Below are 24,495 nucleotides of genomic sequence, written 5' to 3'. Positions count from 1 at the left end.
TATATATATATACATACATATATATATATTGTATATATATATATGTGTATATCTATTATCTACTATAAATTTTGTAAAAAAATTTTTAAAATGTTTTGTAATCTCTGGGATGCCTCTACACTGCACATTTTAAAACACATGTAGCAGTATATATTTGAGACAAGTGTAAAATATTGGATAATTAAGTGCATCGTACAATACATATATACGATTTAACAAAACGTGAAATTATTATTTATAATTGTTCGTAGAATTTTTTTTACAAAATAAAAATTATCACTTAATTTTTAGCCGCTTCTTTTCGCTTGCGCATAGTACAAATATTTCTTGTAGAAATGCATTCAGTAAAAATGCTCCAAATGCATTTACAATTCATCCCTATCCTCATCAAAACTTGCATCAACATGACTATCAATATCGTTATCATCGTCGTCATCCTCGTCAACGTAATTCTTATTGCAAAGATTCGACATGTTCGTACAAAGTTCCTTCTTCTTATTTTTTATACCGTCAACATACAATGACACTATATCTTCCTCAAATTCGTCCACTATAAAGGTGCACTGAAAACCATTAAATCAAATTAATAATAGAGAACAATTTTAAAGAACACGCCTTTGGAAAACGCGACAAACAGCAGCACTCACGTAATGCTTGACGCTCTTGTTTAAATCACCGTCCTGAATTATGTCTACCTCGCTCATCATAGGATTCATACCACCGGATGGAGACATCAGGTTGAAGATTACTAACTTATTGTCGGACTTCCTCGTCGCTCTCACGTAATCCGTCAGCTTCTCGCAAATATTGTCCAACAAAATCGAAATATGTGTTTCCGATCGACCTAACGGAACCTAAAAAAAAAACGACAAATTCCAAATTCTATTGAGAAAACTGAACACATGAAATAAGAGAATGGACTTACAAGTGCGTAAAAGCAGCAAAAATATATACGTAATAAATGTAACGTAAATAACCTTTTTTTTTTTCTAGACATCCTTTGTGGGTGCTATCCATTTAGCGACACAAATCGACGTAAGTATCATTTTGTCTTTGTCATTCACTAAATGTTAAGAAAGATGGAATGACATTTGTGTCGACTTGTGCCACCAAATGGAAAGCGCTCTATGATTTGCCTACCTTCCTACGTATAGTATTTCCCTCGGCATCCATCCTATAATTACCTACGTCGACTAATCTGTTCGGATTAGCTTTGAGCACCTCCATCTCCAATTCGTCCATAGTCGCCCTACAAACTGTGAGATGCAAGATTCTTATTGACGAATTTTATATGATTATATCAATTGTTGAGACAGAATTGTCATAGGAAGTTAACATTGATCCTCACCTAAACATCTCAAGTGCTTCAGATCGACATCTTTGGACTGCGCTCCGGCAGCTGTGAAAATTAGACCAAGAAGCAGCAAAGTTCTCATCTGCAAAACAAATAACGAATTTCGAATTGTACGGTATATATATATAATATCCCTCGCGAGAAACAGGACGTGCTCTCGCCGTGCGATCTTTTGCACGCGCGTAACTCCAGAGGGATCTTACCTTGTGCGTCGAACGCGGATCGCAATAGCTTTCAGTTAGATTTTTGTACAATTAATACGTCCGAAACTCTTGGCACCCCGACATGCGACACGTGTAATGCTCATCTTCTAATCTCGCGTGTGACGTGCACGAACGAATGACAGCTCGTAACGTGTAATCTCGGCAATGCCAACCGCTCAAAATGAAGTTAAAAATCACCATTTTTTCCATCGAAATAATAAATAATTCGAGCTTAATATAACGGTTATGAGATATCGTTCATTAATTTTGTTTATTATTTTTACAAAGATACAAAAATTTTGAAAATGTTGCCAAGAGATATATATATACAATTTAACCTAACCTTAATTTCGTCTAACTTTATGTGTATAAATATATATATATTTTTTCATACAAATTAGATGTTGAAAAAAACGCGGATTCGTAACAATCGAAGAATGATACTAATTACGTATCACGAAATCTTAAAATTAATTATACATTTGGTGCGAAAATTGCATTGTAATTTATTAAAGGCAGTTCATTACTTTAGGACAGATTAAAACATTTAGGAGAGAATAAAAATCTTATGAATGCTATAAAACAGAATTAATTCCTCTAAGTACAAATATCGCTTGTCATATATTGCAAAAATATTTAAAAAACATTCCATTTATATTTAATATTTGCAAAGATGTAAAAATGATTTCCCACTAAACGAAAATGGATTGGTCTTCATGAAAAATGTATGCCAAAAAGGCCAATCTATTTCAATCCATGGTTTAAAAAATTTCAATCCATTTCAATTAAAAAAAAAATATTTTAATCCATTTCCGTTTACTGGGTTTCTATTTTCTATAATCTCATTCGCTTATAATTCTAGAGATGCTCGCAGTTCAATTGGTAATTTCTTCATTATAAAACTACAGCTACGTCGACAACAACTACGTCGTCGGATAGCAGTCTGTACAATTAAAAAACGTTCAGTATGCGATAATTGGGAATGCAATTTTTTGATTATACACGCGCGCGTACATACATTAAGCCGTAATCACACTAGCGATTGAGATTGAATTGAACAATCAAAGTAAAATTTACTAAACTCGATATTAATTACTTTTTTTCTGATTGATAACATTCCAATCCAATCTCAATTTCAATCGCTAGTGTGATTATGGTTTTAAGCGGCGTCTACAATGAGACGTTAAGATTTAAGAAAATTGACCAATCACAGTTGTTTATTCTTCTTATGTGAGATGAATATAATTTGTCAATTTTCTTAAATCTTAAGTCTCATTGTAGACGTCGCATAACATGGGTTTGATTTTGAACAATGAAACTTAAGACTTAAGATTTAAGAAAATTGACCAATCACAATCGATTATTCTTCTTACGTGAGATGAAAAATCGATTGTGACTGATCAGTTTTCTTAAATCGTAAGTCTCATTGTAGACGCCGCTTTAATCTACATTGTTAAGTTTCGCCTATGAATTTAAAAACCGCTGTAAAAAGCACGAATATTCAATAATAGTTTTAGCATATACATATAAAGGCACGTCTTCTTAGTCGCGATAAAAAACGGAAGTGTTCGAGTGGAGTTCAATGATCGCGATTCCATCTCCAGATCGTCGCGTCGTCGCAGACGCACAACAGCACGGAGCCGTCTCGGCTCAGGCTGGTCTGGCGTATCGGCGCGGTGCAACGGGGATGCTGGAGGGACGAGCCGCGCGCCTGCCCGGGCTCGTCCACGTCCAGGTCCCAGACGTAGGTGCGGCCGACCTGATTCCCCAGCGCGATCGTGCGCTGCCAGAAGTCCATGGAGAAGCGTATGAACCAGATGTCGCACTCCTTGAACTCGAAACGATGCAGGACCGTCGCGCTCGTCTCCCCGTTGCGCAGCTGCGAGTCCTCGAGCCTGCCCGGTTTCCAGCACACGATGCAATTCTCGCAGGATTTGCTAAGGATAAAGTCGCCGAACCACCTCACGCAGTCGACGTAATTCCGATGAACGTCGCGGGTGGTGAAGTCCGGGAAGTGCTGCAGTATCGAGTCGAAGGGCCGGCCGTTGCGGGTGGGGTTGCAGTGGTAGGACTGCTTTATCGCCTCCTGCATGTCCGGCTTGTCCAGGGACCACAGCTTGAGCGCGTGGTCCATGCCGCACGAGATGATCCTCTGGCCCCGTATGTCAAAGTCGGCGCTCAGCACCTCGTCCCGGTGGCCCTCCACGCCGCCGAAAATCGCGATGCACACGTCCGTCTTGATGTTCCACAGCCTGAGAGCGTGATCCTTCGACGCGGACAGCAGGATGTTCGGGTCCCTCGGGTGGATCTTCAGCTCGTTTATCGCGTGCCCGTGGCCGATGTAGTGCTTGATGCAGGTCATCGTCGCCGCGCTGATGACGCGGATGACGCCACGTGATCCCGCGACGCCCAGCAGGGGCTTGCCGAAGTCGTCGTACGTCCACGCGCACGTGTAGAAATTCTCCTCCGTGTCCGGATCGGCGTAGCACTGCTGAAGCCGTATGTTTCCGCTCTGCGGGCACTCGTAGATGCTCACGCGATTGCTGCCCACGGAGGCGAATATCAACGGCTCGCCCTCCTTCAAGTGATAGTTGAACTGTACGCCGAACAGGGGCTGCCCGTGATCCTCCTTGACGCTGCAGCAGTACTTGTACAACGGCTTGTCCATGGAGGGTTTGTACTTGGCCGTTTTGCTCCTGCGACGGCCTTTCCGTTTGTAACGGGCGCTACGAGTCGGCGTATCGCTGCGGTGAGTACCGGCGGTAGAGTTGCTTCCGATGCTGCATTCCGTTACGTCGCTGTCGTTCTCGCTGTCCTCCTGGCTGGAAGTGTACGTCTTGCCGCTTGATTTTTTCATCTTGATGCTGATTTGGATCTAAATAATATTATTATTGGCGATTGATATTATTGGCCATTTCTTTTTAATAACGGCTCAATACACTGTCTACAGTTTTTGAGAGAAAACATGATGTGAATTACCAGTGAATCACTCTATGCAGCACCTCACTACCTCTGTAATCTAGTTGTATTGTGCGACAGTTCCAATAACTGGTACACCACAGTTTAATCCCAATATTCCTTCCGTTATATTTAGAATTCTGCTTGCTAAAGAGACGCAGACTTGCTTAGTCTAAAATGAGAAGTATACTTTAAAATGCATACAACCTATTATGTGTGGATTATTAAGCTGTGAATGTAGACTTACAGAAATGTCGGCGGAGAGAAAACGAATATTGTACTTGTGACAGAGTTTCTTCGACTTGTTGATCAATCCCATAACATTGGATATTCCATTGCAATTTACCAGGCAAGCCGCGCCAGAAATTATATAGTATTCGTCTATCGTCGCTATGTTATCTGCTACCTGTTAAAATTATTTGTTATTATTAGCAGTAATAAACAAAGGTATTAATAATCGTTAATAATTAATAAAATTAAAAATAGTAAGCCATTTAGCACAAATAAAAAAGGATTACATTAAAAATTATTTGCGCAAAAGATGCTTACTTCCGACAAGGTGTGCGACGCTCTTAAGTCAAAAGCAAAAATGATAAAATCCACAGAGATGTCTATTCTCGCTTTCACAACGTCTTCAATGGATTCACACTGATGCACAGATATGTTCCATTTCCTTTCTCTTGCACTTTGATGTAAGCCGTCTGATATCTTCTGGCATAATTCAGCTGATCCTACTATCTGAAGAAAGATGTTCCATGTAATAAATATATTTTTGTAAGAGTTACATATTAAATGCTATTAATATACAAAATGGCCAGTCAAACGTAAAGCCCGTATCAGACTAAAGATCGAGATTGAGATTGGATTGGAATTTTACCAATCAAAACAAAGTCCACTAAATTTGAGATTGGTTTTCTTTCTCCTAATTAGTTAAATCCCAATCCAATCTCAATCTTTTAGTCTGATTCGAGTTTAACATAAATCACAAGAATTTAATATTCCTCATCTATGTATTTTTTAAATCATTTTTGCACAGTCATTTTTATTCATCAATTAGAGAATTTACTGGACATACTGTATTAAATATATTATTCCTTGCTACGAATCTCATTTCCGTAATGAAAAAAAAAGATGAAGCAGTTGGGACAAATATATTTAACCACAAATTGCGACAATTTTCTGTGTGATACACAACGAAGATCACGTGATAAAAAGATAAGAGCTACATGATAGAAAACAGTTAGATATTAATTAGTCAACATGATAGAAAAAAAAAACGTCACACATAAACTCACAAAATAACAAAACAGATCAAAATTCAATTAGTATACATATGCTTTGGACGCTACCGTTAGATTGTATACGTAATACACCACATTGTATCTTAACACAACAGGAAACCGAAGCTACGTGCATTCGCTTCCTTGTTAATTACAATTAACGAAAGACAGTTGAGAGACAGTAATTTAATAATAATTTTCATTACGGAGAAACAGGCATGGAGGCAAAACTATAAGGCCGCGAAAGTGTCCACAAAGAAGAGGCCTCGCGTAGCGCGCAACCGAGCCGCGATTTTTTCACTCTTTTTCCTGAAAATACCGCGAGATGTGCAGGTGCGCGAACAGCAAGACACCCCCCTTTTTTTCTCTTTTCTTTTTACCGCCACAGACGCACCATAAAAGCAATCAGACACTCGCCTCTCCGTACCGTGCCGCTTTTAAAGATCTCGGCCATGATTGTTGACGGCTCCTGGGTAGTTCGGGCTATTAGCCGCTGCCGCTGCGAGATGGAGGGACAGTCTGGCGCGCGTGCGCAGCAGGGAGGATCCCAGCAGACGCCGCTCGCCGTCTCAATCGCGTACACGTCCCGCTGCGGTCGAGGGATCCTCATTTTGACAAGAGGGCACGGTGAAAAAAAAAGTGAGAAATAAAATACGTACTTTTGTCAGTTAAACGAGAGATCAGACGAGTAGTCAAGTCGACTAATTTGTCGGGCGCGACAAATCAATGAGCACATTTAATATGACATGTTTCATGTACTTTATATTCATTCATGTGGAGTGAAGAGAAAATGAGCTGCACATTACACATGTGACAAAAATGTCACGAAGACGGTCACATGCACGGTCGATAGCCAATCGGTGTACGTTTGACGACAAGTGAACGCTGGACTCCGAAGAATGTTGTTGAGTCAGTTGTGAGCCGAGGCAGGATACGCAAGTCGATGGGAATTTTTGGCAACATCAGCGAGAGGATTCACGTCACGAAATGATCTTCCTGACAGCGCCGATGCGCTTCCGATAGGAAATCCCAATTGCCGAGCAGTAAGTAGTATTAACTTGACAGTATTGATTTGCGTATGTTTTTGTTATGAAAAATAGCATAAAAGTGTCACTTACCTTATCAGCATGGGGTCACGTCGACCCCCCCAAGAACTATTCCAGTCTTCGATCTGATACACACGCACATATATTTAACTGAGGTGAATTTTATCTCACGAACTCGCGATGATGTCCAGCGACGGGTGGAAGCTGAATCGCGTTCTGGGTAGCGGAGGCTTCGGAACCGTCGAGCTTTGGGCGCACGTTCAAAGTGGCAAAAAGATTGGTAATACTTCAGTACGATTATTAACACGAGTGTAAAAGGGATACGTTTGAATATCTTATCTTTCAAAGAATTATCTGAGAAAAATCACATATAAATAAATTTATAATATCGCTTGATAAATATATATTATAAGGAGATTATTAATGATGATTTCAGCAATCAAAAAATGTAAGTGTAATTATTTGCAATTGACGCCGACGCAACGAAAGAGATGGGCCAACGAAGTCGAGATAATGAAGCGCTTGAAGCATCCAAATATTGTGAGAACAGGAAACATTCCATTTAAACTTCCAAATGTAGATGAGAACCAGCCGATTCTCTGTATGGAATACTGTAGGAAGGGAGATTTGAGAAAAGTTTGTACTTTGCTTAAGCTAATCGCCATGCAAGTCACTCTGTTGGCAATGTAAAATAATTGCTTTTTGTCTCTCACAGATTTTAAACCAGCCGAAAAATTGTTGTGGAATTAGCGAAACGGAGGCGATCAAAGTAATGAGCGAGATTTCGTCGGCCGTGGAATATTTACATTCGCATAGCATAACTCATCGGGATTTAAAGCCCGAGAACATAGTTTTACAGGATGAACAGAATGTGGTGAGATGTAAAAGAGAAAATTACTTGAATTATTAATAATTTATGCATCGTGCATTAATTCAACTTATAATTAATGAAACTTTTATGTACATATGTATTTCAGATTTCGTATAAGTTAATAGATCTCGGATATGCCAAAGAGCTTGGGGATGCGAGTACGACTGCCTCATTAGTCGGCACACTAAATTACGTTGCTCCTGAACTTCTCTGGAGGGAAAAATACAGTTGTTCTGTCGACTACTGGAGCTTAGGGATATTATTTTATGAACTTGTAACTGGAACAAGACCATTTTTACCGACAATGCAACATACTATAGAATGGTAAAAACTAAAAAATGAAAAATATAATGATCAAATATGATGCAGGAGTGTCAAATTTTAAGCTCAATTTAATTCTGCAGGATGAACCACATTAAAAATAAGAGTTACAACGTTATTCATGCTTACGAGTCGGAAGGAGAAGTCATTTTTGGGAAAGATATTCAAGATCCAACTTGTTTATCGGAGTAAGAAGTGGATTATACCTTTTTTTTCTGTAATTGCAGTGTGCATGCAACGTTAAATGTTAAATTTACTTTTTACGTCTTTTGCTTGATAACTTTTTTTGTACCTAATTAACAGTGCGTAATATTTTTTCCATTTCAGTTGCCTTCGAAGCAAAATGGTCCAGTGGTTCCGGTTGGTCCTACAATGGGATCCACATAAAAGGGGTAAAAGGCTCGACAAATTTTATAAACCCCAATTAGCGGTATTTACAATGTTACGACACGCATTATCAAACAAAGTACGTATTATATAGAAGGCTAACGAACATGTTTTACTCTCATTTCGTTTTTCTTATTTAACTTTTGTCTCTCACCCACAGATACTATATGTTTTCTGTTTGCCGTTTTACAAAATTAACACGTACGAAATTGATAGTAATACTAGTCTCGGAGATCTTCAGTTGTTAATAGAAAGGGATACTAATATTAAAGTCAAGCATCAAGTGATAACCGATTACAGAGGTGCAATACTAATTGAAAGTGCCGCGCCACTTGCGTCGCAGATTAATGTATGTATATGTGTATATTCAACTTGTAAAATACTACGAGGTAAAATGCTATTTTTAAATTTATCATAATTTTACTGTGTAGGATCACGTTTTATTTCTCTTCAGAAATGGATGTTGTTTGGTAGAGGATGTGCCTGCATTAAATATTCCTACAGCAGTGGAGAAAATGATGACACAATCGAAAAATGAATTAAGCCATGAAGTACTGAAAGATTATTACCGTCATGCAATGTATTTTACGAAAAAGGAAGTTTATTTGTTTCAGTTGTATATTTTTGCGCTCAGCATAAGCGTGTAAGTTTCTTATGTGAAATTGATTGCTACAAAAGATTATAAAAGCGTTTATTAACGCCTACTATTAAATATGATAATATTTTGCATATTTCAGAGATTTGTTACATCAAAAAGTCGTAACGTTTAATACAAACATGGAGAAGACATTGGAAAACACAAAGATTCTTACAGATCAGGTACAAACGATTCGTATAAAATGTACGAATACGGATGAATGTATGAAGAAGACGGACGAAGATGCGATTGATAAAACAAAAATACAAATTTATCTTGACAAAGTTGATAAATTAATCAGCGCAGCTGATCAAATAAAGATGAAGTTTATGTCTCTGAAGGAAGACAATAATAGATTGAGACATCAGGCTCAAGCTATCGATTGTACAGCAAATCTGTCAGTATTGTAAGTAAATGTTACAAATAATTATTTGTAAAATATATTTGTAAAATATATTTTAATATTTCCTGTTACATTATATTTTCATAGATACGACAATATGTGCGACATATATCTAAAATTCAAGGAAGAGAGTCCATATAAAACAGCAAAGCCATTGGACATGTCGAAATTAATGTTTACACTTATGACTGAGCGTGAAGCGCAACTTCATAATAAGAACATAATTGATATTACAAGGTATTAAAAAAGTATGAAAAAGTTCATTTATCGTAAATGATATATTTCCTGTACCCTCAATATGTATTTTCAACAGGCAGATAGATAAATTGTACGACGAGCTGTCAAAACTGGAAAAAGTATTTATTTCTGTTACCGCCATGACGGAATTGTATTGGGAAGAATATCAAAAAATCGCACGGTCGGACAGTAGCAGTGTTCCTCAGCGATCCAACAACTACCAATTGTTAAATATCTCGACCACTAAATTAGGCAGCGTTATTCAATCGGAAGATAATGTGATATATGACAATTTGATGATGCGTTACATGTGAGAGTCTCCCTTTTACTACGACATTTCATTTTAATCTTGCATTTTTATCTTACATTCTGTATCTTTTTCAGGTTGGACAATTTGATGGTTCAAATGCAGAAGAAGTATCTCGAAGTGGTTAAATTGGATCCGTGATTAGATTATCGCTTACGTATACCAATCTATACGATACATGTGTATGTCATCGAACAAGTTTAGCATGCTAAGCATTTCAATTCCCATATTTCAGTACATTCGATTCTTGAATCTTGTTTGCTTTAATTTACGCGGGACATAATGCCGTACACCCCACTTAATGTTGGCATGTTTGTCAGTCTTGACGAACGTGTAGACAGGCCTGTTCGACAGTTGCTCGAATTTCACTGCTTGATGTTTATTATTCTGACCTGTTTCGACACATTTATTAAAGTATTTTTATAATTCTGACTTTTAAAAAGAAACTTATAAAAAAAAACAATTGATTTTATAAACATCTTACGCACGTGCAATACGTCCACTACATATACATATATATTAGATGTATAAAAATTAATTTTTATGAATGACACATTTAGACTGAAAAGAAGAATAGTTACTTTAATATTGAAGAATCAATAACTTCGGAATTACAAGCGAATGTAAGGCTGTGAAAAAATACATTTGAATTTTAATAATACATATACAAGGTGAATAAATATTTTGTACTATATTTTTATTGAATATTTTTAATTTGATACACAATATGAATATATATGTATATGTGCAGAATAATTTTATTAATTTCGTTATTCGATTTTAATACATTTTTCTTCCACAAAAACTTACCCCTTTCAAGCGCAACAGCCATGATATTTAAGGAAAGGTAGAGTATAAGATAGATTTTAAATACCTAAAATATATATAGTCGTAATGTCTAATTATAGACAACGGATGTTTATTGTATCAAAAATATGAAATGTACTCACTTGCATTGCGCGAAATATTACGCTCACCGTTCTCATCGTTAACACAGATCTATCTGGTTGTCGATGGTCTTTTAGACTGTCTTTATGATAGATCGGCGGATACTTTAAATTTATCGTGTCTATTATAAAAAGTGCAACGGTTGAATGATCTTCTATGCGCTATGTATATATGTATGTGTGCGGCTTAAACATCTTTTACTACTTTCGCTTAACCCAGATTTTACGATACCTATTACTTTTGTACATCGTTATAATCGTTGTCGGACATTGAAGAACACGCTATTCGCTCAACGATTTTAAAAGAGATGCGTCCTGAATACGGATAGATACAATATTTTTGTACTGATACATTTTATTAGAAAACTGTATACAGATCTCAATTGAGGATTGAACACATCCAAATTGAGGATTGAACAACGATGTTAAAATAAATATTATGTTCTTTATTCGCTATTACTTTCTCCACACTGACAAATCTTACACACCAGACTATTTTTTTTTTTCTCTAGATTGTCCACATACATCAACGATTATGCAATTCCACGTATAAAAGTCCATTGTACATTAATTTGAGAAGTAAAAAAAGAGGAAAATGCGGACTTTTTCTTTTAGAATATCTATTCCGATCACACGTGAGAAACGGATATTATTCATTGTCACTAATGTCCTCGTCGGTTGTGAATTCGGAATGTTCATCAGCTGCATCCACATCTTCCGCAGTTTCTTCATCCGAGATGTCCCATTGCGGGTGTTCGGTCGGTACTTCCGGCGCCTCCTTCACGTCCAACTGTAAAAAAAAGCGTCGTCACGTCGTATTAGAAGTGAGAAAAAAAATGACTTTTTTTGCTAGGTCACTTGAATTCCTAAATGACTCACTTTGATATCTTGAGCCTGATCGAAGCCCAGATACGAGTCGCTACGTAGACATACGGTAAATGTATAAAGGCCTGGCCAGCGTGGTGCTGTGAATCTTAACTGAATCTCCTCGAACTGTGCTAAGGACGTGACGTGTATAGGGGTTGTCAACAGCGTTTGACTTTTGCGATCACAGATATAGACCCACCAATACTCTTGCTTAACGTCGGGAAAAAGTGGACAATGCACTTCGTGTGACAAATTACTCCTTCCCTCTAATACTCTCTCCCGCTTGGATATTCTCTGTTGGAATCTGTGTGAAGGAAAAGGAAACGTTAGGTTCGGGCGAGATATACAAGTAATGATTTAACATATAAAAACGGCGTCTACAACGAGACTTAAGATTTAAGAAAATTGATCAATTATAGTCGATCATTCGTCTCGCGTGAGAAAAATAATCCGCGATTATGATTGATCAATTTTCTTAAATCTCATTGTAGACACCGCTTAACATAAAAAAAAAAAGAATACAAAAATATTCTCACTTTTCCCATTCGGTGTCGTCGTCATCGAGAGACGCGTCCTTTTTGTCGTGACTATCCTCGTCGTCGCTTCGATCGCTCTCGGCTTCGCTGTCACTGACGTCCGACAGCTTATCCTTGGAAGACTCCTTCTCCGTCTTGTCGTCCTTCTTTCTTGCATTAGGAGTATTGCTGTGCTGAGTATTGTTAGCCACAGCCTGCGATTGTGCCTGTGTATTTTTAGCAGGCGCTAACTTCTTGTTGGTACCCTTTTTATGTGACTTCTTTTGGCCTTTCTTTTGCTTGAGCCACGCCGGTTTCGCAGCCTTCGTCGATTGACTTTGCTCCTCCGAGGCTTCCTCAACCGCTTCGCCGCCGGCTTTGTTATCGTCAATCATCATTTGCTCGTTGACAGTGTCGTCACCAAAGAGATGCTTCATGTCTTTTCGAGTAAGCGACACCGTTACAGTAACAATAGCACCAGCAGTATAAACGGTAGGATTCTCGTCATCGATTACTGAAATAATGCATCTGGTAAATTATAAAGAATAATACCGCATAAATTACTCTAATTGATATAAACGTCGATAAAGAAATAAAAGAAAATAATTGATACAAACAATAAATTACCTTCGGATCGTACTTTAAAATCAATGTACGGCATATTCCCGAGAACTTTCATAACATCTTCATATTGACTGTCTGACAGGTTTCTAAGTATCAGTCTTCGCTCTTCTCCTTTCAATTGTGCGAATTGTTGAAGACTTTTGATTTGACGCTAAGGAAAAGCCACATGTTCGTTTTTAATTGATTCTCATCGATATTATAATAATAAAAGCGTCACTGACAGATAAAATTTGCTATGTAATGTCACTATGTTAATACCTTCTTCGCGTGGAAGTATTTTAAATTCTCCTCCGTTATGTGTGGTAATTGAAGGAGAGGGTTTTTAAACTCCCAGAATCCTTGGACGATCATTGGACACAGTTTCATACAGTTCTCTATAGTTGTTATAGTTGGTACCCGCGGTACTATAAAAACAAGTCAATGATTGTTTATTCCATGTATATGTATGTCGCAAAGAGTGATCCAAAAAATCTCCCGTTTTTTTGAGCCCTCGATTTTGAGACTGTGTGCCAAATGATAACCTTATAATGAGACATTAATTATAGAGAAGTTTCAAGTTGAGATGACAACTGTTATCAAAGGTGGAGGGAAGTGAAATAAAAGTTCGTTATAAAATTATCACAGATCTGCGAGATTCGGTATTTTAAGAAGGTTGATCGCAGTTTTATATAAATGACGCTCGTTTTGGACATAAAAAAAATCGAGTTTTCGCGTAAAGAGATGTAATAAGTAAAGATTTCAACCCTCCTCCAGCTTTGATAACAATTTTCAACCTGAAACTTCTCTGAATGATTAATATCTCATTATAGGTACCATTTGGCACAGTCCAGTCTAAAAATCGAGGGTCCCAAAAAAAAAAAAAACGGGCGAAAAAACCACCTTTTTTTAGGTCGCTCTTTGAGTTGGGAATAAAATGAACATTTACCTCTTCTAGCGTAAGCTAACAGTATAACTTGATGGACGCAGGCAACCATTTCTTGAATCAAGTATGGGCATTTCCTCACCATGTACTGCCTGTCTTTATCCAATGTCTCGGGATTGAGTGGTATACGGGATAAATGCGCGTGCAACAGTGCTCTAGCTTTAATTGAATACAAGTGGCATAGTGGTACTTCCTTGTTCTTTTCCCCTAAATTAGGTAGCTGCTTGATGAGCTGAAACATATAATATAGCAAAATTTATTTACTTTATATATTTATAATGTAGCAAAAGTTATTTATCTCAGAAAAAGTTTAAGAAATCGAATGTAATTAAATTTACCGAAGGAACTTCCTCGCTGTCAGAATGTCTCTCGACTATTTCCGCGTTACGCTTCTTGAAGAATTCAAAGGAAGCGGCGAGTATCATGATGACTCGCTTCAACGACATAGACGGCGTTTTCACGAAGAAAAAGTAATACATTTCGGTCGTCGTCAGGAGAACCTACGGAGTTAAAACACGGAGCGTTATGTAACACCTGATAGCTTGCCGCGCGCATAAAAAATTTGGCACAGAAATGCCAATTACTTGATCACCAGTGTAGCGAATACTCTTGTACCACCACATTCCTACAACCGTCGGTAAAGCAACCATGAACACTAATGCGTACAGTCCTAAGACCCACACTGAATTCTCTTTCTCAACGATCCAGGAAGGCAAAGCTATACCAAAACTCATTGCCCCCGGACCATCCGGATTTCCGTACTTTTCCCAGTTTTTGCGCGCCTCATCGTCCGTTAAAGCTTGGTAAGCTATTTTGGTTATTGGAAAAACAACTCAGTTAGTTCGTATCAGGGATACTTAAGATATTAGCGATAGCAACTTAATCCTAGGATAATCTTCAGAAATTAATATCAAATTTTCAACTGTTACAGGATTAATTTCGAGTGCGGATACTTTAACGGTCTTTATCGACCTTCCCTATGTTGTACCACTATTGTGTGCAATAAATGTGTTATAAATTTATTAAGTATATTTAATAATACGCAATCATTCAATATTTCTAATAATACGTATCATTCAATATTTACACCATATATTTTAGACCTGTGCAGAGTCTCCATTTCGTTGTTCCTTACCTTTAGTTAATTTCATGAAAGCCTTCTCATTTCCTGTTTCTTTATCGGGATGAAGAATTAAGGAGAGCTTGCGGTAAGCTTTCTTAATTTCACCTTGGGAAGAACCCTACGATCGAAACTTTGGCATCAGGCATTGTTACGCAGCAAAAAAACTGATGGTACATACAAAAAAGTTCTGTTTTGTACTCACAGGTGGTACGCTTAATATTTCATACGGGTCGAAATTGGCCATTTCGTAATCAAATTGGGACACCTTGTAGGCTAAGAGTATCAGGATAGCCCATCCCAGAAAGATTAGAAATTTCCTATAATAATTAATCGCATATTAAAAGCAACTAATTTTTAGCTCTGTGACAATTTTTACAATCGTGTAAACATAATTTATATTCTGCATATATATATATAGGTATATATATATATACATATATATATAATAAAATATTTAATGTTACTTACGTAAAGAAAGCCTTAGTCTCCTTCCAAGGTTTGTTCGCCTGAAGAATCACCTTTTTCTTTTTGCACCCATCGCATTGGCATTCTTTGACTAACTGATCAGGATCTGAATAAAATAAAATTATTATATTAAATTTAAATTAAATTATTCTATTATTTTCCTATTATTATCTCTTTCAATTTATCAACATTAAAAACTAGTTAAAATTATCTCTTCATGATTCCCATTTAAATATCATCGCAGTAAATTCACACAACAGTGTTAATCGTAAGAAGCATTTATAATCTTTGCATTTATAATCCTATTTGTTCAACCGATATCTTACAAGATTTTCATACAAATTTCGACAGAAAACGTGAAATATATGTACATATGTTGCATTAAACTTTTGTGATTCAAAGAAGTCGGAACCATAATCATTATCTACATTATTATCTACATACGAGACTCCAAATTATTTAATCTTTTAAGTGGAGATAATAGAATTTAAGTAGAGAGCACAGATATCATAGAACTTAGCAAACAGCTAGATCATTCATTCAAGTGTTTTTATCCTCGCGGATCGGGCGCGACTTTGACGTTAGAGACCCTCTAATTTGACGCGGTGTCACCACGGAGGAATTTAGACGAAGGATCCCCCCCTCCCTGAGGGAGGTGGAGCGCAACGTTAAATTGAGATTGCAAAGTATAGCGGCTCGTCACGTACGCGGGGACGTACATCGTTACATATCGCCCGGCCGTTGCGTACGTGCTTATTGTAAATTACTTCGTCCGGGGAAAAAAAAATGGAGTTCGCCTTGATCTTTCAATCTGTCTGATCTTTCTAACCTTGCTTCGGGCAACGTGGCCAGAGGTAGTAAGTCCCGGGTACCAGCAGCAACGCCAAGAACGAGAGCAGAAAGTAAAAGAATGTCCCTCCGCTCTCGTCATACTGGAACTTCTGCCCGCTCATCGCTCATTTAAGTACGCTTTCGGCGTTTGTTTTTTTTTTTTTTTCTTAAGTAGACCGTTTAAGTACATTCGTTCGTAACATCATCCGGGCTGCTCGCGCGGCGGGCTGCGGACACACGACGGACGTGGTGATGGTGCCGTACGACATGCAAATCAACAGTTAGCTGGACTGCCCTGTCAAGACTGCCAACTCAGCACCGCGCGCGCCTGACTCTTGAGCCTCGCTCTCGACTCGAGCTCACACAAGTGCTCACAGCACAGCCTGCACAGCCACAGCAGTAGCAGCAGCAGCAGCGGTGTCCGCGCACTATCGACTCTGACGTTGTACGCGCGCGACGAGTCACTGGCCACGACACGACTGGCGGGCGCGTGTGTGGAACTCGGCGGCGACACGACGACAACTGTGCAGCCGGTAGCGGGCGACAGCGGGCGATGGCTGGTGGAACCGGCGGCGACGTTGCCGACGGCGATCGACGCGACGACGACGACGGACGACGACGGGCCGTCGATGACGTCGACCCCGGCCGCGGCGGCCGCGGGAGAAGCCCGACGATGCGAATGAAAAAAAATCGGGTTACGCGCCGCGCGCGCGTCCTCGCGATGGGAGAGGAAAAAAAGACTCGCGACCTAACGACGGTGACCTCTACGGACGGCCGATAAGAAATAAATGAGACTCGGCCGCGCGATCTACCCGCATCTTAATTGCATTTTATTTGCCACCTTCGCATCTCGCGCGGCTCCGCGGAGAACGGAATTAACGGATCTACCGTACTTTCTTGCGTTCTTTCTCTCGCGCGAGAATGTTCGCGATGAGGCTGCAACGGCGAGGAACTCGAATGAAACTTTTTACCAACGCGTGTACCGAATGAGTTTGCGAGTCCACGTGTACTATTTGTACTCTGACGTCACTCTGACATTTCGAATTCCTGTTCAAAATAAGACAGATAACGTATCTGTTATTGGATTTTGCGGCGCGGCGCGGGCGAGGAAGCGAAACAAAAAGAGCAATTAAGGTGGGACGAGCAGAAAATATAAGGAGCCGAGAATGCTTGAGAATGCGAGACTTCGTATTATGTATTAATTTCAATGCCGTCAGCTATACATATGTAATAGGTTTCTTTTTTTATATGGGCTTTTAACGTCACGAACGAGGCGGCCGCAGGTGTAAAGATTACATAAAGGTAATAAAAAAAAAAAAAATAAGACTTGAAGATGGAAAATGCCGCTATCGCACGCTGTGAAATTCCATTCTCTGGAGCGAGAAAAGGGAAGTAGAGCAGGAAGGGGGGAAAAAAGGGGACAAAAGTGTGTCCCAATCGAGCAATAAATTCTCATCCGGTTGTTCCGAATGAAGACTTGCCCGTCCGCAAGTATTAAGCACAAATTAAAGTTCCCATCCGCGTTAATAATAACGCGAGATACCGCTGAATTTCTCTGAATATCTCTTGAAAAGTTAATTGTCGATTAACGAGTTAATAGGAGTTTAGTTCGCTCTTCTCACGTGTCCCTTTCTAACAGATTAACTTTAATCTCGGTTTAACTTACTTTTTCTTCTCTCTCTCTCTGTATAATTAATAGCTCCTATTTCTGTCAATATAGATTAACTTTAATCTTGGTTTAGCTCATTTATCCTTTTTATCTTTCTAGTTCATCGGAGGAGGATAAAAAAAGTAAAATCGAGATTTAATTAAGTTGATTTACATGGATAGAAATTAACATATAATTCTGAGAGTCACTTATAAATTAGTCCGATCGACTCGCTAATCGACTTTATTATATTGACAATTAATTTATCATTGGTGCGGTATTTCGCAGTATTTCATTAATGCGATGAATTATCTTAATTTCTCTGATTTTGCATTTGACGTAAAAGAAAAGATAATATATCGTATATTTATAGGGCTCGGGATGAATTATATAATTCGAAAATTTGCTTTGAGCAATTCTGCCACGGCTGGATCACGGTCACCGATCAAAAGTTAATTGGAGTTTGATCGATGGTATAGTCCGAGCCAGTTTAAGCCCATTATCTCACGCGCGGTTTATCGTGAGATCTTTATATACATGTATATATACATTATCTCGATCTGCAATTCCATAAGTTCCAACGGTGAAAATTCGATTTTCCAGGATCGAATAATTTCCACGGGCTCTGGCGAAAAAAAAAACGATCAAATGCATTTCAACTAGTCGGAGAAAAAAAATAAATAAATTACAGAAACTCATCAATATTTCTCTTTTTTTCAATCGCGTGCGTCGCAATTCTTTCAACAATTATCTTTCTCTCCTCGAATCCCATTTCCTAGCTCGCTTGAGCGCTCCGAAATAGCCGTAAACAACTTATATATAGATAAATTGTCGGAAGCAAAAGTCATAAACAAAACGCTGTTCGCGCTCTCGGGGAACAATAAGCGGCAGAAAGGGACCGGTAGGGGGGGAGGGGGAAAGGCAATAATATACGTCTTTTTTTTATCGTGAAAAATGAATCATCGTACGTATGTACGCTTTATTGTTCCCCGCGTATTGTTAAGATCCGCGTCATTCGCGAGAGGAGGCATCGTTATCATCGATCTCGCGTGGTGGCGGCGGTGTAAACAACAGGCAGGAGCCAGCCCAGCGGCACGCACGCGGCACGACCCCCTTTATCGAGCGCTCCGTGAAATATATCGCGCTCCGATTATTTCTTTCTTTCCGCGCGGCTATTTAACAACGCGCGCGACGTGTCGACTGTCGGGCCGCCGCTGTTGCGCCGCGCGCGCACACACGCACGCACGCAGGCACGCACGTCGCACGAGTCGAAGACGGAGAGTGACGGAGAGTACAGGCTTTTGTGTACAGATCCGATTCGGCCGCGAACGAGTCCCTGTCGAAGCGCGCGTTGACGTGCACGGATACTGCCGACGCATGATTCTCTCGGACGGGAGCATTTTCGGCGCGGTGACACGCACGTCGGACGTGCGAAAATGTCGCGATAAGATAGCCATCACTACGACGACGACGACGACGACCACGACGACGACGGCGATCGCAAGGCGCGCCGCCGCGGCCCTTCCTCAGGTGGGCGATCCCGCGAAGGTTAAGTCCGCACCCCTTGCCCGCGGCGGCTCTCCCACGCTCGGGCACGCAAACACCGGCATCCCTGCTGACACGGCGTTCACGCTTTCTCGACCGTCCGCCCGGTCGGATTCGGGTATCACAATTGTATTATCCGCGTCCCGTCGAGAAATCGCGCCGCGAGCGATTCGCGGCCAGAAAAGCGATCGCCGTGTCACAAGGTCACCCACTTGCGGGGATAAAGAACTCCTTCCCGTTTTCTAACGGTAACGAAACGACGGTCGGCTTTATGTGCAGTCTGTTTATATGCAGGATAGACGCGAATCGACGACGCGACCATGTCCCTAAGTAACGTCATCGAGTGGACGACGACCGACGTGAAGGAGTGGCTCGTGGAGAACGGCCACGAGGAGTACGCGGACCTGTTCTACCACCACGAGATCGACGGGAAGGTGCTGCTGACGCTGAAGGAGGAGGACCTGAAGTCCAGCATTCTCAACATAAGGAAGATCGGCGCGATAAAGAAATTGTATCTGGCCGTAAAGCAACTGCAGAGGGACAATGTCGCCGTTCTGTTCGACCTGGGATACGTGGATTTGTTTCCCTCGACAAATTTTTATACGCATCAGAATAAGCATGAGGTGAGAGGCGCGTTGGTTTTTCTCCCCCGGAAATTGAATGTTGTCCGACGTTGAAAATCGGCCTGAGGAGAGTAATATTTGATACATTTAATTCCTGCCGCAGATGCCCAGTACCGGTACAAATAACGAGACGTCCATCGAGAACGAATTCTATTCAGCCTCGGTGTCGGAGGATGGACACGCCTCACATTTGCCAACCGAGATCTGGAAGACGGTCATCAGTTTGGGATATTTATTTATCGTCACGTGGATTACTGCCTTTGTGATGGTTATCGTTCACGACAGAGTGCCTGATATGAAGAAGTATCCCCCATTGCCAGACATATTTTTAGACAACGTACCTCATATCCCATGGGCGTTTGACATGTGCGAAGTTACCGGTACACTGCTTTTTGCGATATGGCTTGTTGTGCTTATATTTCACAAGTATAGGTAAGGAACGAGCGTCCTCGCTTAAAATATTTAAGAAAAAAATGAGGCAAAAGATTACGATTACGTCAGTGCGAATAATCTGTTACATATGGGACAGATTTATTTTGTTACGGAGGTTTTTCGCACTGTCGGGTACAGTCTTCCTGCTGAGATGCGTGACGATGCTCATCACCTCGTTGTCGGTGCCAGGCGCGCACCTCCAATGCCAACCACGGAAAATCCCGGACGAAGATTGGTCAAAGTGAGAGATACACATATTGTGTTGTAAAATTCTCATTTTCTTCCTCAGAAGTGTTTTACAAGTAATATACATTTATATTCTCGTTTTAGCCCCGCGTACGTCGAACTGTACAATAAAATAGCGATGGCTTATGTCATCTGGCGTGGTGCCGGCATGTCTATTCAAGGTGTAAGAACTTGCGGGGATTACATGTTTAGCGGGCATACAGTGGCGTTAACGATGCTTAACTTCTTCATCACAGAATGTAAGTAATTTTTTATATTTTATAATACACCCCAATAAACGAGAATGGATTGGAATGGATTGAAAAAAAAAATACATTTCAACGTTCGCGAATGCGTACTTTTGAAAATCTGAATCCATTTCAATGCCCCTGTATTTCATTTATAGGAATTGCACGAAGCACATTTTCTATGCCATTCAATCCAAAAAAAAGTTTAGCTTTAAAAAGTAAATCGTGCATACTGGTTAATTTAAAATTCTAGATAAGAAATGGAATTTTTTTCAATTTAATTAAATTTAAAAAATATGGTTTACCTATAATGAAATATAGTTTTTCGTGAAAATGAACCACGTTATTCAATTAAAAATTGTGACTAGGAAATGCATTGTTTTAATCTACCTTATCCAAAAGATATTATATTAATGTCATATTAAAAATATATTATATTTGTATTATGAAATATAAATGTATTTATTTCCATGAAGGCCAATTCATTTAAATCCATGAATTAAAAAATGTTAATTCATTTTAATCGTTTCCTGTTTACTGAGACATTATTTCAGTCGAAGCCGATCTAAATATTTAATGAGATACTGTTTTTTTTTCATTGCAGATACCCCCAGACACTTGTACTTTCTGCATACGTTTACATGGATGCTCAACATGTTCGGTATCTTTTTCATCCTGGCGGCGCACGAGCATTACTCCATCGACGTTTTCGTCGCATTTTATATAACTTCGCGATTATTTCTATACTACCACACGCTGGCGAATAATCAAGCGCTGATGCAGCGCGACTCGATCAGGACCAGAATCTGGTTTCCGTTGTTTAGCTTCTTCGAGGCGTCCGTTGACGGTATTGTTCCTAATGAGTACGAATCGCCGTCCTTGATAGTTTGCAATCTGGTAGGCACGGGGAAGAACATCTGGTGTTGCGTACGGTCGCGGATTTCCTTCCGGAAAACGCAGCGCAACATTAATGGCAGTTTGAGCAGCACAAAAAAGGAATACTAACGTCAAACGTGGTGCATATTTTATCTTTTTTAATTGCTACATTCGACTGCTACAACGTTTTCAAGATAAATATGCCATGTAGGGGAACACTTTGTCGATTTTTCCAACCCCCAGTCAAGTCCAGCACACAAAAATACATACACATATACATGAAATGCGTACACAAAGGGAAAAAGGGGACGAGAGAATAACATTTCTTTGGAATGGTTCTTTATGTCTAGAAATAGTATTTAAGTTTCGAAGAAATGTAAGTGATCCTACATTGTATATTTATCTTCTCAGAATGTTGACTGTTTTGACAAATCTGTTTGTATGTTGAAAAAGATGTAACATTAATTCTAAATATTTATTTTTGCGATAGGATTATCACGATACCTGAAAGAGATTGAGTAATTTATGATACAATTGATTAATATTACATAATAGTTAACTTTTTGCTATCACAAAAATTAAATGTAATCTATACCTGTTTCAACCAATGTAGATTAACTTTAATCTCGGTTCAACTTGCTCTTTTTCCAACGATTAGAAAAAGACGAAGAGTGAGTTAAGCCGAGATTAAAGTTAATCTTTATCGGTGGAAACGGGCATTATTCATTAAGAAATTTCCAAAGACAAAGCGTAGCGTATAATGTATTTTACCAATTCGACATGCGTTTTCCAAGCATGTTGCATCGTCTGAGACTCTTACTTTTTTTTTTAATGTGTGTAATATATATGTATATATTACTCACGTAACTTGCTCATAAGTACTTTGTTTTCTTTTTGTGATACAAGAGGAAAGTTAAGTTAATATTGTGGCGGCCTGCAGGGATGTTAGATTTTATCAGGAATGTTGAATGATTTCTCCCATAGCTATCAAACTTAATAATAACGATATTTTAGACTTTCTAGATTAGACATATCTTTGAAGACGTATATTTTTGTTCGTTAACGAACGCGCGCAACATTTTAAGAGTTAATGTATGTTATACTATCATGCATTCCTGATACTTGATAAAAATTAATAATTTAAGACTCCTGTTTGCTCATTGTAGCCATATTGAAATCGTACGAATTTTTTTGCGCTATACGTATTACAAATAAGTTAAATTTTGCACATGTTATCACATGCATTCGATATATTGATGCGATATGTTGTCTTTTATCGGTTTTGATAGTAATAAGGTGTATATTGATCAATAATCCTTTATTTCTGTTGGAAATGTAAGACATACGCAGACATACATGCTTGTGTTAATGCATGTTCATAATAAGAGAAATTTTTCACTTGGAAGAAAATTTATATGATTTTGATATGGTGACAGTGAGAAGGCAGGGGGCACATTAACAGATGTGGTATTATTAAACAGAGGCTGAAAATACTGCTGTTATTGTGACTTCTAATGTATATAAAATTCGTGCGTAAAATACTTGTATGGATGTAATTGTACGAATAGCTTCTATACGTTACATAGAAGCTATTGCCAACAGTATATAATAGCTTTTTACTATTTCATCCATATCTATTTTTTACTTATGTGATAAATAACTTAATCTTGTTCGCGTTAACGAGTACTGATTATTGGTAACTTGTTGATGGTGCCTGATTGTTGGTGTTTATTACTTTATATACTTCCAAAAAAAAAACTATGCAATGGTAAGAAAAAACTTTCTCTCTCTCATGCTAATATCGACCAATACACCGACTAGCTTGAAAAACAGTCGGATTGATTTGCAGACGATTGAGAAAAATAGCACGAATAAAAAATGTCAATATTTCAGTAAGATGTATTTTTATTGTACTCTTATCGATCATTAACTTGGCGTCATTTACCTTCTTTCCTACACAAAATTTTCAGAAAAAAATGCACAATACTCGAACATTCGTTTCTTTCCTCATAGTGTAATTGAAAAAAAAAGAACAAATTTTCAAAATTTCGATTCCAAGAATCCTTCGACTTTTAGATTTGAAAAAGTTCAAATTTAAAAATTGGCAAAGTTTCTGAAAAATATATATGTAACATATATGGTAGATGATATAGAATTTCGGATATTGCGATTTTTAAAGCTTCATTTAATTGACATTCTTTTTCACTGTCACTAGCGTAAGAATTTTACTTCTATCAAAAAAATCTACAATTTTGCCAGACGCAAAAAAATGTTTAATTTTTTTGGGCTATATTAACTTTAGGCTTTAGCAAAAAAAAATTACGTAAATATCTATAATTATAGATACATATTCTCTATCCATAATTATATGTATTACTTTATAGTGGTTTTAGCACGGACACGCACCACATTTTATCGACAATGTCGATAAAATCGCATAAAATGCCTGAAGCTGAACCTGCGCTGAACTCTTGATGTATAGCCCTGACTCGAACCACATTCATCCTCTTCTGCTCTGCGGCTGGCTGACAATTTTATCGACAGTATCAGAAACGTGAGTGGCGTGAGTGCACGCAGTGCATGCGCTTGTTCTGTTGATT

General features: G+C 38.8%; 5 protein-coding genes across 9 annotated transcripts; 2 read left to right on the top strand and 3 right to left on the bottom strand.

The window, feature by feature from the left end:
- Positions 1-153: 153 nt before the first annotated feature.
- On the bottom strand, positions 154-1,715 carry LOC105462634 (protein canopy homolog 2-like). Of its 2 annotated transcripts, XM_011709349.1 has the most exons (5): positions 1,558-1,715; positions 1,349-1,436; positions 1,141-1,256; positions 648-854; positions 154-563 (listed from the first exon to the last, which is right to left on the bottom strand). In XM_011709349.1, the coding sequence occupies exons 2-5, from the start codon at positions 1,434-1,436 to the stop codon at positions 366-368; spliced, it is 609 nt and encodes a 202-aa protein (XP_011707651.1). In that variant the 5' UTR covers positions 1,558-1,715; the 3' UTR covers positions 154-365. The 2 variants fall into 2 exon arrangements, with proteins under 2 accessions (XP_011707651.1, XP_011707652.1); XM_011709350.1 differs by lacking the exon at positions 1,558-1,715 and having other exon boundaries at positions 1,141-1,273; positions 1,349-1,432.
- Positions 1,716-2,335: 620 nt separating this feature from the next.
- On the bottom strand, positions 2,336-4,622 carry LOC105462633 (polycomb protein eed-like). Its single transcript, XM_011709348.1, has 2 exons — positions 4,537-4,622; positions 2,336-4,432 (listed from the first exon to the last, which is right to left on the bottom strand). The coding sequence occupies exon 2, from the start codon at positions 4,412-4,414 to the stop codon at positions 3,137-3,139; it is 1,278 nt and encodes a 425-aa protein (XP_011707650.1). The 5' UTR covers positions 4,415-4,432; positions 4,537-4,622; the 3' UTR covers positions 2,336-3,136.
- Positions 4,623-6,350: 1,728 nt separating this feature from the next.
- LOC105462632 (inhibitor of nuclear factor kappa-B kinase subunit alpha) lies at positions 6,351-10,567 on the top strand. Its single transcript, XM_011709347.1, has 13 exons — positions 6,351-6,838; positions 6,922-7,121; positions 7,278-7,477; positions 7,557-7,715; positions 7,819-8,036; positions 8,117-8,221; positions 8,361-8,499; positions 8,581-8,769; positions 8,852-9,063; positions 9,158-9,463; positions 9,548-9,697; positions 9,774-10,007; positions 10,082-10,567. The coding sequence occupies exons 2-13, from the start codon at positions 7,022-7,024 to the stop codon at positions 10,143-10,145; spliced, it is 2,076 nt and encodes a 691-aa protein (XP_011707649.1). The 5' UTR covers positions 6,351-6,838; positions 6,922-7,021; the 3' UTR covers positions 10,146-10,567.
- A 340-nt stretch (positions 10,568-10,907) lies between these two features.
- Positions 10,908-16,833, bottom strand: LOC105462631 (translocation protein SEC63 homolog). Its single transcript, XM_011709346.1, has 12 exons — positions 16,297-16,833; positions 15,471-15,573; positions 15,205-15,319; positions 15,015-15,120; positions 14,464-14,687; positions 14,218-14,379; positions 13,883-14,111; positions 13,216-13,361; positions 12,961-13,108; positions 12,355-12,847; positions 11,831-12,122; positions 10,908-11,741 (listed from the first exon to the last, which is right to left on the bottom strand). Exons 1-12 carry the CDS (start codon positions 16,418-16,420, stop codon positions 11,601-11,603), a joined length of 2,283 nt encoding a protein of 760 aa, XP_011707648.1. The 5' UTR covers positions 16,421-16,833; the 3' UTR covers positions 10,908-11,600.
- A 2,331-nt stretch (positions 16,834-19,164) lies between these two features.
- Positions 19,165-23,791, top strand: LOC105462630 (sphingomyelin synthase-related 1). Of its 4 annotated transcripts, XR_976086.1 has the most exons (7): positions 19,165-19,476; positions 19,786-20,114; positions 20,218-20,546; positions 20,644-20,787; positions 20,877-21,031; positions 21,624-22,479; positions 22,589-23,791. XR_976086.1 is itself a non-coding variant. In XM_011709342.1 (6 exons), the coding sequence occupies exons 2-6, from the start codon at positions 19,812-19,814 to the stop codon at positions 22,022-22,024; spliced, it is 1,332 nt and encodes a 443-aa protein (XP_011707644.1). In that variant the 5' UTR covers positions 19,165-19,476; positions 19,786-19,811; the 3' UTR covers positions 22,025-23,791. The 4 variants fall into 4 exon arrangements, 3 of the variants coding, with proteins under 3 accessions (XP_011707644.1, XP_011707646.1, XP_011707647.1); XM_011709342.1 differs by having other exon boundaries at positions 21,624-23,791; XM_011709344.1 differs by lacking the exon at positions 19,165-19,476 and adding an exon at positions 19,477-19,494 and having other exon boundaries at positions 21,624-23,791.
- The last annotated feature ends 704 nt before the right edge of the window (positions 23,792-24,495 follow it).

Source organism: Wasmannia auropunctata, unplaced genomic scaffold (genome assembly GCF_000956235.1).
Source record: "Wasmannia auropunctata unplaced genomic scaffold, wasmannia.A_1.0 LD336095.1, whole genome shotgun sequence".
NCBI classification, from domain to species: Eukaryota; Metazoa; Arthropoda; class Insecta; order Hymenoptera; family Formicidae; genus Wasmannia; species Wasmannia auropunctata.
Note: the sequence above shows the minus strand (reverse complement) of the source record. Positions and strands in the feature narration are given on the sequence as shown.